Source organism: Drosophila miranda, chromosome XR (genome assembly GCF_003369915.1).
Source record: "Drosophila miranda strain MSH22 chromosome XR, D.miranda_PacBio2.1, whole genome shotgun sequence".
Classification (NCBI taxonomy): Eukaryota; Metazoa; Arthropoda; class Insecta; order Diptera; family Drosophilidae; genus Drosophila; species Drosophila miranda.
The window spans coordinates 13,219,594-13,235,403 of record NC_046674.1 but is presented as its reverse complement, the minus strand read 5'-3'; the positions used below and the strand labels follow the sequence as shown (position 1 = coordinate 13,235,403).

Genomic DNA, 15,810 nt, shown 5'->3' with positions numbered 1-15,810 from the left:
GGGGCGGTGTTTGCTAATAGCTCGAAAAGTCAACGAAAGCTAATGTTGCTGACAGCTCACACACACACACACCACAAACACACAGATGCCACAAAGAGACACCGAAATGAGGAGGGAGGGAGGTGAGGAAGCAAATCGCATTACGTATACGCCCCACCATCCAAGCGCATTTTGGCCAGCTTTTGGCAATTGGCTTTAATTACTTTGCCTTCAAAAAGTCATGCAACAGCAGCAGCAGCCCAAGAGTCTGTGGGTGTGTGTGTGTGTGTGTGTATTTTAGACCACGACGATGTCATCAGCTGCTGTGGAGCGAGGAGGGAGAACTTTCATTAGTTTTTTGGTGGCTCCCCCGCCGGCTGTCTGCCTGCTGCTGCTGCTTCATGCCACTAAAAGTCGTCTTTACATTGCATTGCACAAGTGCCACGCCACAGATGTACCTCACTTCAGAGGCGCCTCCTGGGCCCCCCGCCTGCCTCTGCTGGCATAACTGTACCTAGTGCTGGGGACGGTGCTCCTCCCCCCGAGACATCTCTTATATGAAAACAGTTTGTGAAATTTAATTTTCTACACACTTGATTTTTGAAATGGCATCAGGGAGATGGTAGGACTTCATGGAGCAATGAAATTCGCTGTTAATTTGTACAGCAAATGTCTCTATTAAATTTTAAATTGGTTTTGCTCTCTCTCCATCTCCCTCTCTGGTAATTTTAATGGATTGGCTCCACATTCGAGCAAAAACAGAAAAGATTATAAAAACGTGTTCAAGAGGGAATGGGAATGGGAATGCTCTCTCAATGCATTCAATGCGGCGAACGATGTGGACAGGAGTACACAATGAAAATGAATACAGAAAAGGAGAGGGGAGAAGGATGAGTGCAAGAAAGAGGAAGAGTGAGGCAACAGCAGGAGGAAGACAAAAGAGCGAGAAAGAACGGGGAAATGCAGTGGCGGAGGGATGGAGACTCCCCGAAAACGTAGGCAATGAATGTTTCTGTTTTGTTCTTAATTTAAAATCGAGGCAATAAATAAATATGACAGTCACAATATGCCAGGGATCACGGGGCCGGGAGGAAAAGAGATACACATGCAGATACATGCACTCGAAGATACAGATAGTTGTGGCAAGGGCATGCCCTAGTGTGTGTGTCGCGCCATTCCCGTCCTGGCCATGTATTTTGCTGCTTAAATGTTTACTTACTCTTCCGGAAAGTGAAACTGAAACGGATTCGGGATCGGAATCGGAATCGCTTGATACGAATACTGCAGGCACCGCACCGCACACCGGAAGTTGTGTGATGTTTTTTTTATTTCATTTTCGTTTATGATGCTGCATTTTGTGGCTTGCTTGGGGCCTGGGGCATGGGGCATTCATCCGCTTGTCCTCTGGATGTTTATTCTTGGCAATTACATCGCATATACGACTGCTTCGGTGCAGGCTCCTGGGATCACCCAGCCCCGAACAAAGAGAGAACAGAACTGTGGAGCAGAACCGTGTTGCGCATCGTAAAAGAATGGAAAGGGGGTGGGCACTAATCTCTAGCCAAGCGACACATTGGGGGGCTGTCTGTTGCTTGGATGCCTTGCAATTAACATTTTATATCCCCCACCCCCGCCTCCCCTTTGGGGGTGGGGAGTATCTTTAAGGATAGTAGTCGTATGTGTATCTTTAACTGGTTTCGGATTGGTCGTTTTATGGTAATCCAGAAGGAGGATATAAATTTGAGAAATCTACAGAAAAGTGGAGGAACAGACTATATTTTCTTGTATTTTAAGCTTGTGTTCCCACTTGTAGCACTTTTTAAGCATCTAAAAGATACATTCTTCTAGAGAGTCTATAAAATGTTGTCTTCTTTACAGATTTATCGGAAAAGAGACCACTTCTTACTCTGGAACTGAAATTACTGCACTTTTGAAAGGTATTGTGACATTTTACCATCTTAGAGATACATTTTTCATCAAATATTTAAACATTATAAAGTCTACGGTCTTTGGTTTCCTGGGTTGGAATAGGAATTTTTTCTTAATTTTTCAGGGACCTTAATATATTTTTCTGTCAAACTATATATTTTCTTTCATATTTATTAAACAGATGCAGATTAACACACCTTAAAGATACATTTACCCTGTAAAGGATACAATAAAATCTTCTTTTAATATTTTTTCTTTTACAGATCATGCAATAAGACATTTTACACTTTTTTTACACTTTAAAATCTTTTAAGAAATATACAATTTTATAAGATTTCATAATTTAAGCATAAAGGATCCTGTATATGAAATCTGCGGATATTATTTGCACTTTTTTAACCACCTAAACTACCTTTGACTTGCTCTCCGCTTCTCTCTTTTGGGAATTGGCCTTGCAGAATCTCTGCTCTGCAGTTGGGTCTTATTTTTGGGGCATTTCTTCCTTGGGTCTGCACTTGGATATGGGCTCGCCTTTTTTGAGATATTTTCTTTTGCTTTTCCACAGCCATCTTTCGTGGCAGGATTTGGGATGAAACTTGGCCCCTGAAGAGTGATCACAAAAGAGCTCAAGAGCGGGGCTTAAGGGTTAGAAATGGAACTGGACCTCTGACCGATGCAAAGTGGCGCTTCCTTGTTTGGGCTTGCCGCATGCCTTGCCGCAGACCAAAGCCGCGATTGCTGCTTAAAATTGAAATATTCCGATGGAATGTGTATCGCTGTATTGTGTGTAAAGGAATATTTATTTTTATTTTTTCTTTTTGTTCAAATTTCATTGGCTATAAGGAATAGGAATAGGAATTTTCCTTTTTTTAGATGTGAAATTTCATTAGCATTGTCACAAATTTTATTTCTTTTTTTTTGATAATTACATTTATTTGATGGCCAACAAATGAGTTCTCCCCCCCCCCCCCCCCCACTCCACCCGCAGTTTTCCTTCGAGTTTTCCCTGTTGCGAGTGAGAGTTTTGGGGAAGTAATTAGGCAAAAAACTTGGGCAACTTTTCTTTGGTTTTTGTTTTATTTTATTTTGTTTTGTTTTTATGCTATCATCTCACGTTTGACGAGCCTTGACATGGGAAATAGGCCAAAACAAAAGAAAACCAAAGCCTAGGATAGGAAATTGGGAGAAAAGGCACAAAGAAAAACACAGTCGTAATGCAAACGTGACTCGACACCAAGATACCCGGTGTTTGATCTCAAAGTGGAAAACGCCGTACATTCCCAATTATATAATATAAATTATTCCACCTTAAGGTTCCTTAAAAATACTAACACAATTTTGAATATCATGAATAAATACCAACATAATTGTAAAATGAGAAACCCATAGCAAAGCACGTGAGAAATACCACTAAAATACTGAAAAAATACTAAAAGTAAATACTAAAAAATACTAAAACACATAAACAAAAACAACAAATACAAATAAGTTTAAAAATAGACTGAAAAAATACTAAAAGTAAATACTGAAAAATACTAAAATACAAAAATATAAAAATTAGTTAAACAAATCCAAAAAAATACTGAAAAATACTGAAAGGAAATACTGAAAAATACACATAGACAAAAAAACAAATACAAATTAGTTTAAAAGAAACCAAAAAATACTGAATTAATACAAATACTGACAATTAGTAAAAATAAGTACTGCAAAGTATTCAACATAAATACTGAAAAATACTTTAATTAGTTCATACAAAATCACAAAAAAAAAGGTAGAAATTGGTACTAAAAATTAATACTAAAAGTAATTTTCAAAAATATTGAACAACTACCAACCACTTATTAAAACCCCCTGGAAAAATACTGAAACAAAACATGATAAATACAAAAAATACATAAATATTGTACTAGGCACAGACGAGTGTGCACTGATACGGCTCATGGCTGTGGCATGAATGGTGTTCGAAAGCCTCTGTTGCACATGTATGCATGTACATTTATACGAATTAAATATACCCCATTTGTGGCGTGAATACAGGGTACAAGAGGCCTTGTCAATTTTCTACGTGCAACCCATAAACTTGATGTGTAATTTCTGTGTTTTTCTTTTCTTTCGAGAATAGAGAACTTTTACAAATTCTATTACAAGTTTTAAAATTGTATTACGAGAAAGAGGAAGCACTCTCTCTCGCTCTCTCAAATAAACCATAACTAATGGGGAGAGCAAGGAAAACTCTTAAAAGATGGATACTTTTGAAAGAAAATTCTTGGAGCCAAATATTCAGAAGGTCAAATGCCAAAATAAAACGAAACACAGCCATATTTCAATTTAATATAATTAAATAGAAATAAATGTACAAAAAAGTTTATACTATAAATACGAAATAATTGGCAATAAATATAAATAAATAAATAAGAAATGTGTTCATTTTAAATGTGAAATATATTTAGATAAAATATTTTCACAAATGTCTCTCCAATGTCTCCAAATTGAATGGAATAAGTATTTAAACTCTTCGGTTCTCAGGTATTTTTTCTCCGAGTGTACCACTGCCATAATCAGTTTTGGGTAAATATTCAGTAATTCCAGTAAATTTTACTATTCAAAGGATGGGATTCTTGACGATTTCTTTGTGACTGCAAGCGAAAGTGCCTCGAAACGGGACATGTGAATCCGTTAATCCATCCAGCGACGGAAGTTGCCAGGCAGCAGCAGCCAATATATTGAGCTATAATCGATATTCGGTAAACGTTCAATCCGAATCAATCGTGAATCAGAGGTGGCGAAAAGGCTTACCAGTTGGCCTCCATCTCGCAGGTGGGAAAGTCCCGGGTGGGGCATCCATTTGGGGCAGCGATCAGCTGCAGATTGGCCTTAAGCTGGAGCAGGTCTGCAGGTCTCCGTCGCACCATTGAGTCGGTGCCGTCGATCTCCTATCAAGCGGAAAGCCAGAAGGGGGATGTCTAGATGGCCTCGAGAGGCGTCTGGAAACTTTAAAATGGGAACTTTAATGCCACAAATAAGTAGCAGCATAATAGCCAAATGTGAAGCCTTTGATGGGCATTTGAATATACCAAAGAAAATACCGAAAAAAGAGGAATAATCCGGGAATCGTAAACTCTTTATTGTGTCTGTTAGACATGCGAATAGAATGTATAAACCATAACTAATCGGGAGAGCAAGGAACCCTCTTAAAGGATATACATCTGAAAGGAAATTCTGCTAGAAAAATATAGAAATTTCCAGCATTTAAAGCCGCTTAGCAGCAGTTTTCAGTTTTCATGTGCCCCACAAAAATAAACAAAAAAAGAAAAAGAAAACACAAGAAGAGGAAAAACTAAAGTCGAAGGAAAATTGAGTGCTAGCGTAGGAGGGAAAACACATCGCAAACAAAAGTAAATGAAATTTCCGCTTAGAACAAGACTCCCGCACTCTGGCACACTCCTTGAAGTATGTATCTTTTCAGTGTATCAATAACTGCAGATACTCGGATGCTCGGATATGCGATATAGGATATGGGAGGCATGGGGCAGGGCGGCAGGGCGGGGGGCTGTGACAAGTAGAAGGTCCTCTGGCTCTTTGTTTGTGCTGCCAAATGAAGGCGAGGCCGAAGCCTCCTGCCGCCTGCCGCCTGCCGCCTGCCTCCTGCCTTTTGTTTGTTTGTTTGTTTTTTTGCAATTTGAAGTGCCGGAAATATGCTTTAGCTTTATGGGTTTTTAGCGCCCTCTCTCCAATCTCCACATCATCCAATCTTCGCCCCTTGAAACTGCTTCCAAATTACTGCGTCTAGCCGCACTTTGGGGCAGAGAGAGATAGAGAGAGAGAGAGGGAATCGTTGTCGGAGATAGATAATATCTTTTGATTAGTGGCAACCGCACAAAACTTTAATTAAATTCTCGCACACACAATTCTCTGCTCTCTTCTCTCTGCTCCTGCTTCTGTGTGGCGAAAGTTTATGCAGCATTTGCCCTGCCATGTCACCAGATATAAGTTTTCCCTACAAACCGAACGAAGGGACACTCATGTGCGCAAGAGAGAGGGAGAGAGAGGGAGACAGAGGGTCCAGAAGAGTTCCTTTGTTTGCCATTAGACCAGAGAGCCAGAAGAACCAAAGAACCGGAGAAGCGGAGCACCAGAGAGCGGAGGCTTTAAGTTTTCAAATAGAATATTCGAAAGACAAAAAAAGAAAAGGCAGAGCGTGTGGGGGTCGAAAGATACCTCGTAGTAGAGTTGGAGGAGATTGCATCTCTGAAACCTGAAGCCCCTGTGTTTTTTCTAGGGGCATACCAAGTATGATGCTTTACTTAATGGTTTGTTTTTTCGAATAATCCAATCGAATACCTTATGAAAATACAGTAAAATTTAACAAAAAAATATATAAAAAGTATTATTCCTATAAAGCCTCGTTTTTTGAGGATTTATGCAGATCTCTCCCTGAAAGTGATCAAAATCATGAGCGAAAGCTACGCTTAAGAGTGGATGAAGAGTGAATATTGATTGAAAAAATATTTTCTGCATTCTGGAAACTTGTTTTCTTCACTTTTGCTGGTAAAACGTCCTCCAAACGCCCTAAATTTTTCAACATCGGTATAAAATGCAACTAATTATGAGGGATTGTGGATACCACATGGTTTTGCGCCTATTATTTCCAATACCTAGAGGTTTTGCTATATCAAATGGCTATACCAAGGGAATTTAATGATACGAATCAAGAATTTTAAAGTCGGAAAGACTTTTTGGTTTGTGGAAACAGTTTTTCCAGGAAAAGCGAGGCATCGTCACGTTTGGAAACTATTTCGTATTTATTGTGGATATATCTTGGGAGGATAGGTCGCTACTGAAACAGTTTTGGACTCTCCAAAGTTGTACCAAAGCACATTCATTGTACGTTTTCGATTCTACAGCTTCGTTCTTGTGTGTTTTCTGCTTGAAAGTCTACCTCGCCTGGAACCACATGTTCTCTTAATTAGTTTTCAGATTTTTGCCAATGGCTTCATGCCACAACCATATACCCTGCTACTCCGTTATTGCCAGGGCATCGAAAAGAAAGGGTGAACCTTCCCCCGAATGGAAATGGAAAACTTTTCGCACAGAAAAGTTATATGCCAATATGCGAACAGGACGGGTGGGGGGTCTGAGGGGTTTGGACTCTTCTAATGAATTAATTAGTTGATTTTTCGGTAGGTGGGGGGGTTCCACAGTAACCCGAAACTTGCCACAAGCCACCACACTTGGAGGGGCAGGCAGCAGGCAGCACTTGAGAAATTCATGAATTGTTTATACATTTTATAAAGTATTTCATTTATTTATTTATTTCATATATGGTTTTTCTATAACTTTAAGGACATACGAGTTTGTCTGTGTCTGTGTGTGTGTGTGTGTGTGTGTGTGTGTGTGTGTGCCATAAATATCCATTTTGCCACTAGTATCCGAGGGTATCCACGGGGGCAAGGGCAACAGGCGTCAGCGATGTGGCAAAGAACCGAATACTCGCCCCCACCCCGGAAGATGATTCAACATATCCCTCGAATGTTGCACCATTTGTTCTGGGATATTTTGAATTATTTTCCGGGGGGGAGGGGGAGGGATTCGTCGTTGGATGGTGTTTTGGGGATTCGGTGCCACACTCTCTGGCCTCTGCGGCCCGATGCCACCCACAAAAATGGAGTCTCGTATCTTTTGTGTGTGTTTGTGTGGCAGGCATTTATGTATTTTTTCTGTTTTTCGTTTGACTCTTTCGATTTTGTTTTTCTTTTTTTTGGATACGATTTATCACAGCTTACAAAAATAAAATCATAAAATCAAAAACTCTAAGGATTAGAACTCTTTATATATGTAGATCGTGTAATGGCATCCCATCGGAGCCACGCCCACACGCGGGGCGGGGAGGGGACGCACACTCGTTCATCCAGATACATTTCTTCGCTCGCACTTTCCGTTCGAGTGGAGCCCGCACTCCCCCCCATCTGTGTGGGCATCGCTGGCACAATGGGATCTATCAATCAATCAATCAATCAATCATTACACCAATCTGTACATCATTCATTCAAAAGTACAAAAAGCTAGAAAAATCAAAGGAAAGGGGGATGGGGGTAGGGGGAAAATATGCTTAAACTATGACTAAAGTTTTTCATTCGTTTGTCGTTTCTTTGTTTCTCTCTTGATGATTGACTTATTTGAGGCTCTTCTTCTTTTTGCTGCTGCTGGGGATCTGCGCCCACAGCCTGAAGAAGTACTCGTCACGTTGCAGGAGCCTGCCCCGGGCATACGAATGGATATCGGCGTCCATATTGTGGTCCCTCAGCCATGACGAGGTGTTGCAAGTGCTCATCTCAGTGCGTGGCTCGTCGGGCAGGCTTTCATGACCTGCAAAAGGAAGGAAAAACGGGGGAATGATCTCTTCCGCTCTTCTGCCTGGAGGGCAAATCCCTTTCTGTTGATGCCTACCTGCTGTCATAACCTTGTAGGGCTCCTCCGATTCGAGAGGTTCGCTCAGACCGATCTCGTTCTTGGCGAATATCCGTATCATGTACTCGTGATTCTCCTGCAGATCCCGGATCTGGAACCGCTGCACACCGGCCGGCACACGACCCACCTCTATCCACATGGTCTTCTTCATGTCGCGTATGGCAATGTGGTAGCCGAGCAGTGGCGCACCACCATCTGACTCGGGTATACCCCATTCGAATATGTGAGCATTGGCGGCTAGGACACGCGCCTCCAGGGGGGCAGTCGGCGGCGAAGGAACGGCTGCGGAAAGGGGATACAAGAAGGGATTTCACATTAAAGAAAGGATCTTAAAAAAGGAGCGCTTCCTGGGACCCTTACTGGCATGTGTCTTGAGGGATATGCTCTCGGTGACGGCCGGGGCACCCAGGCCCATCTCGTTCTCTGCCGAGACTCGGAACCAGTATTCGCATTTCTCCTTCAGATTATCGATCGTATAGTGCAGCTGATGTGCATCTAGGGTTATGACCTTCGTCCAGGTCGTCGACGTCGAAGAGCGTTTCTCCACGCAGTAACCTGTGGAGAGAGCAGGAGAGAGTTTTATGCGGGCCCTTTCTCCACAGCTCTATCCAGGGTTCACCTGTGATTTCGGAACCACCGTTGCGCGCTGGAATCTCCCAATCGAGGGTCACGCTGCGGCTTGTCACGTCTGGGGCTCGCAGATTCTGTGGAGGCGATGGCGGGGCTGCAGGGAAAACAGAAAGAACGATTAAGGTTTTCCCCCTACTCTTCAGGGCTATGGTTTTCCACGTACCCATCGTACCAGGATCATTTTCATTAGCTGTGTTAGAAGTGGCAGCAAAGCATTAGAAGCGTTTGTTTTTTTTGGTTTTTTGTTTGAAGAAAAGCAAAAGCAAGAAGCATAAGGAAAAGCTTGGTTTTTGAGCGGGAAAAACTCACTTATTTTACGACCCACGAGGATCTTTTCTGTGGTCTCGTAGGCCTCGCTGGTGCCCGCCTCGTTGCGGGCGTAGATCCTGAAGAAGTAGCCCTTCGTGCGCAGGACCTGCTCCACATGGATGTTGGTGACAGTGCCCAGGGTAACGCCCACCGAACGGTAGACGGTTTCAGTCTCTTCCCTGATCTCCACAATGTACTCGAGGATCTTGGAGCCACCATCGCTCTCGGATGGCTCCCAGGCCAGGGTAAAGGAGGTGTCGTTCATGCCCGAGACATTGGTGGGACCGCGCGGGGGTGAGGGTTTTTCTGGGGGTAATCAAGATACAGAATTTATACACCCATCTTTCAGGTGTTTTATGATCTGCTTACCAAACTTCTTGGTTATCGTCACGGTCTCCGATTCCGTGGGCTCCGACTCTCCGATGGGATTGGCGGCCACCACACGGAACATGTACTGCGAGTTCATGGACAACTTTTGGATGGCATACGAGTGAATGTCCTTGTCAAAGTCGGACACCTTCATCCAGACGTTGTTCTGGACGTCGCACTTCTCGAGCGTGTACTTTTGGATGTCCAGACCGCCATCGTCCACCGGCGGTGTCCACTCCAGGATGATCGAGTCCTTCTTCACGTCCTTGATCTCCAGGGACTGCGGCCGGCTGGGCTTGTCGATCACCTGGACCGTGCACTCGACATACGAGGAGCCCGACTCATTCGTGGCCGTCACCTTGTACTTGCCAGAGTGTTCGCGGCTCAGTTTCTTCACGGAATACGTGGACGTGGTCTCCGTGGTCTCAATGGACGTCTGTTCTGTCTGCTCGACGGAGTCCTTGTGCCATGCGACCGTGGGCCGTGGATAGCCGCGCACCGTTGCTGGAATGGTGAGAGTGCTGCCTGTGCGGAGCTTCTGCTGCAGATACTTGTCCTCCACCTCGACGACGGGCCTCTGTTGCAGCTTCAGTCTACAGGAGGTCTCCACGGAGCCCCTCTCGTTGCTAGCCACACACGTGTACGTGGCTTCAGTCTCAATTGTTGTCTTTTCGATAATATATTTGGCCACACGGTTCTCGTAGCGCAGGCTGCTCGACGACTCGAACACCTGTCCGTTCCTCTTCCACACGACCCTTGGCTCTGGAATGCCGCCAAACACGCAGGACAGCGTGACCTCCTTGTCGAGCTCCGAGCACAGGTCCTGCAGGGGTTCGCGCACACTGGGCGCCTCGGTTTCGACCTTCGGCACCAGGCGAATGGGCGGCGACAGCGGCGATGGCGGGGAGGGTCCCACCTCGTTCACGGCTATCGAACGGAACACGTATTCGGTGTCGATCTTCAGCTTCGAGATGGTGTACGTGGTATCCTTGATTTTACGTATTTCAGTCCATCTGCAAGCACGAAAAAAAGGAGCTTGAATTGGGATCTTTTCTTGTGTAAGAAACAACAAGAAGGGCGAAAAAACCTTTTGATTCTGTTTTTGCCCAAAGGACAGTGCGTGGGCCTCAAAGAGAATATAGGGGTATGTGTGTAACACCCAGAAGGTAGCATTTCGGACACCATAAAGTACAGGATCAATATCCGAGTCGATATAGTCCCGATGAGCGCCTAGATCTCAGGGAGTATGAAAGCTACAGCAGCGAAATTTACTCTCCGAATACGAAAAAACTAAAAACGCAGAGTGTAAGAGAATAACCATATCTACCAGTTTGCCGAATCTGATTTAGATCGGATCATTATTATAGCCAGAATGAACAAAACAATTTTGCAGTGGCTCCTACCCCTTCCACGCACTTACTCATTCTATCACTGTCCCTCTCTCACACACTCTTTCTGCTGCAGTGCTGCGGTCGCGGTCGTAGCCGCCCTTTCCCCTCGTTTTTGCTTCGTTCACTGCCGGCCAGTGTCGGGTTCTTCTGCTTGGGAGATCGGCTACTTGTTTTCTCTCTCTCTCTCTCTCGCTTTCACACAGCTTTGCAAGGCAATTTGTATTGCATTTTTTTTTTGTCTGCTTTATGTTGTTTTTGTGCTCGAGAAATAATCTGCAAAGCGATAAGCGCCTCAACAACAACAAATGGACGCTGGTCTGGTTGGAGTTTTTGCTTATTTGCTTCTGTCTTGTATTTGTTTTTGTTGTAAGAACGCAGAAGCAAAAAGGGTGCGCGGGGTGTCAGGTAGCCAAACGAGACCGCGATGTGTTTGGGTTTTTTTCTGATTTCTTTTTTCAGTAGGCAGATCTCGCATGCGATAAATGTATTGAGTGTGCCAAAGGCAAAGCTCTCCCATGCTATCGTTCGGGCGATACTTTCTTTAGAAATGAAATTTTAATGGACATAACCATTTAAAGGCTCAATAAATTGGCCAGAAACAATGGAAGATGTTTTTGGCGCAGGCTGTCATCTTCGATATAATCCCACCCTCAGAAGGGGGGCCTTTTTGGGTGGCAGGGGGGGGGGGGGGGGGGGGGGCTACTTACTTTTCTTCCTTAACATCATGGTATTCGAGAATGTATTCAATTATTTCGGACTTTCCATCATCCTCGGGTGCCTTCCAGTACAGCGTAATGGAGTCATGCATCACCTCCAGTGGCTGCGGAGTGCCAGGTGCCGTGGGTTTGCCTGCCGAAGGGAAAGGATAGGATTATTTTAATTATGATTTGGGTCTTGCCACAGTAAGTGTCAGTGGCAGTGGCAGCTGTTGTACTTACGCATTATAACCAAATGTAGGCTGGCCTCTGCCTCGCCCACGGGATTCACCAGCTTCACCGTGTACTCGCCCTCGTCATCGTCGACAACCTTTCGCAGGGTCAGGGTGGCACACTGTTCATCAATCGATGGAGTAACGCGCTTTGACTTGGGTATGACAACATTCCGGGTGGTCCAAACGGCCTCCGGCTGTGGGGCACCGCCCGTGTACTTGACAGTGAAGGTGGCATCCTCGTTCTCCTTCACCTTGAGGGTCTGCTCCTTGTCAGAGGTAATGACGGGCGGCAGCTTGAGCTCCTCAACGCACAGCTTTGTGCTGCTGGTGACGTTCTCGGCCACACAGCTGATCTCGCCGGCATCCTCGTCGCCGGCCTCATGGATGACCAGGCGCCGGACAGTGCCCTCGACGAATACCTCATGCTTGGGATTGGGTTTGATGGGCTTACCCTTTTTGAACCAAGTGACCTCCACATCGGGCTGCGACAGCTCCACCGTGAACTCGGCATCGGTGGTCTTCGTGGCCAAGGTGACGTCTGGCAGGCGGACGACAAAGTCCACCAGTGGCTCCTCCACTGTCAGAGTGGCCTTGGAGGTTTGCTCGCCCACTTGGATGGAATATTCGCCGGCATCCTCTGGCCTGGCCTTGACTATGCGCAGGGCCTGCTTCTTGCCGTCGATGGCCAGTTGAACGCGGTCGTTGAACACCAGTTCCTTGCCGTTTTTGAACCACTTGACCAGGGCGTCGCCCTTGCTGAGCTCCAGCTCAAAGATGGCGTTCTCTCCCTTCGTGACGGAGACATCCTCCAGGGGATGGATGATCTCGGGCGGGAGCTCGATGACCGTGAGCTCACAGGAGCACTCGTGGCCCTCGATTTTGCAGGTGTACTCGCCCTCGTCGTGGATGGTCGTGTCACGGATGACCAGACGACGCGACTTGCCGTCCTTGATGAATTCCACATTCTTGTTTTCGATCGTGATCTTCTCGCCGTCCTTGAACCAGGTGACCTCGGTGGCCTCCGTGGTCAGTTCGACGTCCAGAATGGCCGTGTCCTTTTCGGTCACCTCGTAGTCCTCGAGGACCTTGATGAAGTCGGGCTTGCGCTGAAGGACCTCCACGGTGGAGGTGGTCTCCTGCTTCTTCACCTTGCACACGTACGTGCCGGAGTCCCGCAGATTGGTGTTCCGGATGACCAGCTTGTGCGTTTTGCCGTCCTCGACGACCACTCGGTGGTCCATGCCGGAGAGCTCTTTGCCGTTGAAGAACCACTTGGTGGTGACGACGTGGGAGGTCTCGCACTCGAGGGTCAACGATTGCACCTCCTCGATGGTGATGGTTTTCTTTAATTTCTTTGTGAACGTGACCTCGTCGACCTCGACGATCACGCGGGCGCCATGCGATGTCTTGCCAATGGGATTGCTGGCAATGCACTTGTAGTCCCCGGAATCTGTCTCCGGGTTGGCATCCTTGATGATCAGTTCGATCGTTTCGCCATCGTAGATCTGCTGGATGCGTTCGCTGGGGAACAGGGGGGCGTTGTTGAACAGCCACTGGACCTCGGGCACGGGATTTCCCGAGACCTTGGCGGGCAGACGTATCTCCCCCTTTTGCGGGACATTTTGCTCCTCGAAACGCTCCACAAACAGCGGCGGCTCTGCATTTCCACTGGTGGGTTCTGCGGGATGGAAAGAAGTAGCCACAAATTAGAGAATTTTCCGCAGGGAAAGACACATCCTTCTATGCTGTAAGACATGGAACAAAACCTACCTTCAATCGTCAGATTGGCAGTGGTCTCCACACTGCCCAAGGGATTGACTGCTTTTACCGTGTACTCGCCCTTTTCGGACTTCTTGGGGGTGATCAGCGTCAGGGTATGCACATCCTTGTCGGACTTGGCGTTATTAACGGGCTTACCGTCCTTGTACCACGTGACCTTTGGCGGGGGATTGCCCACGATGTGGGTGGACAGGACAACGCTCTCGCCCTCGCGTATGACCATGTTGCGCAGTGGCTCGAGGATCTGGGGCGCCTCCTTCTGGCTGGTGCGCACCTTGAGGGTGATGGGCAGACGTGCCTCGCCCTCGCGATTGGTGGCAATCACCTCGTAGACGCCCTCCTGCGACTTCTTCACCTTGGTGATGTGCACCACGCTGCAGTACATGTGCATGTCCGATTCGGTGACAACTCGAATGTTCTTGATCTCCTCCTCGTCGATGTCCTCCCCGTTGAAGGTCCAGACAATGTCGGGCTCGGGCACAGCCACCAAACGGCACTCGAGAATCACGTTCGTGTTCTCGTCGACATACTGCGCCTTCGGCTTCTTCGAGAAGGTGGGCGGTATGCCCTCCAGAATGTCGGCCAGTGAGGACTCACGGGACATGCTGCGGCGCGACAGGGCAGTGGCATCTGAGCCGTGATCCGACAGTGGACTCTCGACAATCAATTCCGTGGTGCTGGACGTGAAACCGGCGGCATTCTTGGCCACGCACGTGAATTTGCCAGCGTCCTCGGGGAACACCTCGCGAATGATCAGAGTGGCGACGTTATCGTCATCGTAGAAGATCTGGAAATCCTGCGAGGGCTTGATGATGGCCGTCTCGCGGAACCAGGCGATCTGCGGCCGAGGGCTGCCCTCGACCTTGCACTCGAACTGCACCGTGTAGCCGTCGGGCGTGTGGATGGGCTGCAGTTTCTCAATGAAACGCGGGGCAACGGGCTTGTCTTCGGGTCCCGGGCCTTAACAGATTCACAAAATCACAGAAAAACAGAACAACGATCATCGGTTTGTTAGTGAAACAATAAACGAGGACAGCAACAATACTCTCACAGTGGTTTTAGTTGGATCAAAGATTGGAGAACGCAGCGGGATAGCCTAAGCTGTTCTCCCGGTTCATGGTTCTTCAATCTTTACACAGGATTCGAAAGAAGAATCAACTTACGTTCAAAGACCGGCAGCTTGTCGATCTTCTCGTGGAGCTTGTTCTGCACATACTGTGCATACTCCTCGGGCTCCATTAGGTACTGGGCTGGCACCCAGCCCTCCTCCTCGGTGATGCTCTTCTTCACGTACCACCACTCGGAGCTGTGGCGTCCCACCACGGTGACCTTTTCACCTTCCACCAGATTGATGGCCTCATCGTTGTCGGCAATGTAATTGCATATCGAATACATGATATTGGGATTTTCCGATTCTAAAAGGTGCGCAAAGAGTGGAACGTAAATGGAGGGTACTTTTGGGGGAAAAGTTGTACTCAGATTCCCATAAACGAAAGAGAATATTCAAAGAAATGTATGTTTCGCTTTAGAAAATGTCTCCATAAGGGAAAAGAATCATTCAAAAACTCGATGTAGAAATTTCCCATAGGCGATTAGGCACATTTATTTCGTAAAATACGAACATGGACCATACGCCACGAGTGTTTTTAGGGATTAATGTATTCGAATCGTTGAAAATATTCAAGAAAAAGATTTAATAAGATTTTTTTCAAGAAATATTGAAGGAAAGTTTGTAGTAAATTTATCATAGGAGGAGTATTCTGCGAATTCTTCGCATGTGCTGCCAATGGAACAGTGATTTTTGAATTGAAACATTGGCAAAGGAACATGAGCCTTGATAATGGAACATTGGGAATGAAATATTTGCGTTGAAACCTCTTTCTTTCATTACAATTGGGACGGGACAATGGAACAATGATAATAGAACATGGATAAAGTGAAACAGTGGCCATGGAACATACCTTCGACATTCATTTCCCTGGTGATATTCAGCGATGCTCCATCTGTACCGAAAGAGAAAAA

The 15,810-nt window shown here is 46.1% G+C and overlaps 1 protein-coding gene across 4 annotated transcripts in view; it reads right to left on the bottom strand.

The window, feature by feature from the left end:
- Nucleotides 1-8,063: 8,063 nt before the first annotated feature.
- LOC108151049 (titin-like) overlaps nt 8,064-15,810 on the bottom strand; it is a 123,307-nt gene continuing 115,560 nt past the window's right edge. For 3 of the 4 annotated variants that reach the window (XM_033386296.1, XM_033386302.1, XM_033386303.1), the window contains 11 exons: nt 15,750-15,791; nt 14,952-15,203; nt 13,780-14,748; nt 12,017-13,687; nt 11,786-11,927; nt 9,688-10,700; nt 9,319-9,624; nt 8,999-9,103; nt 8,740-8,934; nt 8,359-8,661; nt 8,064-8,277 (listed from right to left, as the gene is read on the bottom strand). In XM_033386296.1, the coding sequence (XP_033242187.1) occupies nt 8,084-8,277; nt 8,359-8,661; nt 8,740-8,934; nt 8,999-9,103; nt 9,319-9,624; nt 9,688-10,700; nt 11,786-11,927; nt 12,017-13,687; nt 13,780-14,748; nt 14,952-15,203; nt 15,750-15,791 (5,192 nt within the window). In that variant the 3' untranslated portion in view covers nt 8,064-8,083. Of the gene's footprint in view, nt 8,278-8,358; nt 8,662-8,739; nt 8,935-8,998; nt 9,104-9,172; nt 9,200-9,318; nt 9,625-9,687; nt 10,701-11,785; nt 11,928-12,016; nt 13,688-13,779; nt 14,749-14,951; nt 15,204-15,749; nt 15,792-15,810 lie in introns of all 4 variants that reach the window. The other variant, XM_033386295.1, reaches the window with a different exon arrangement.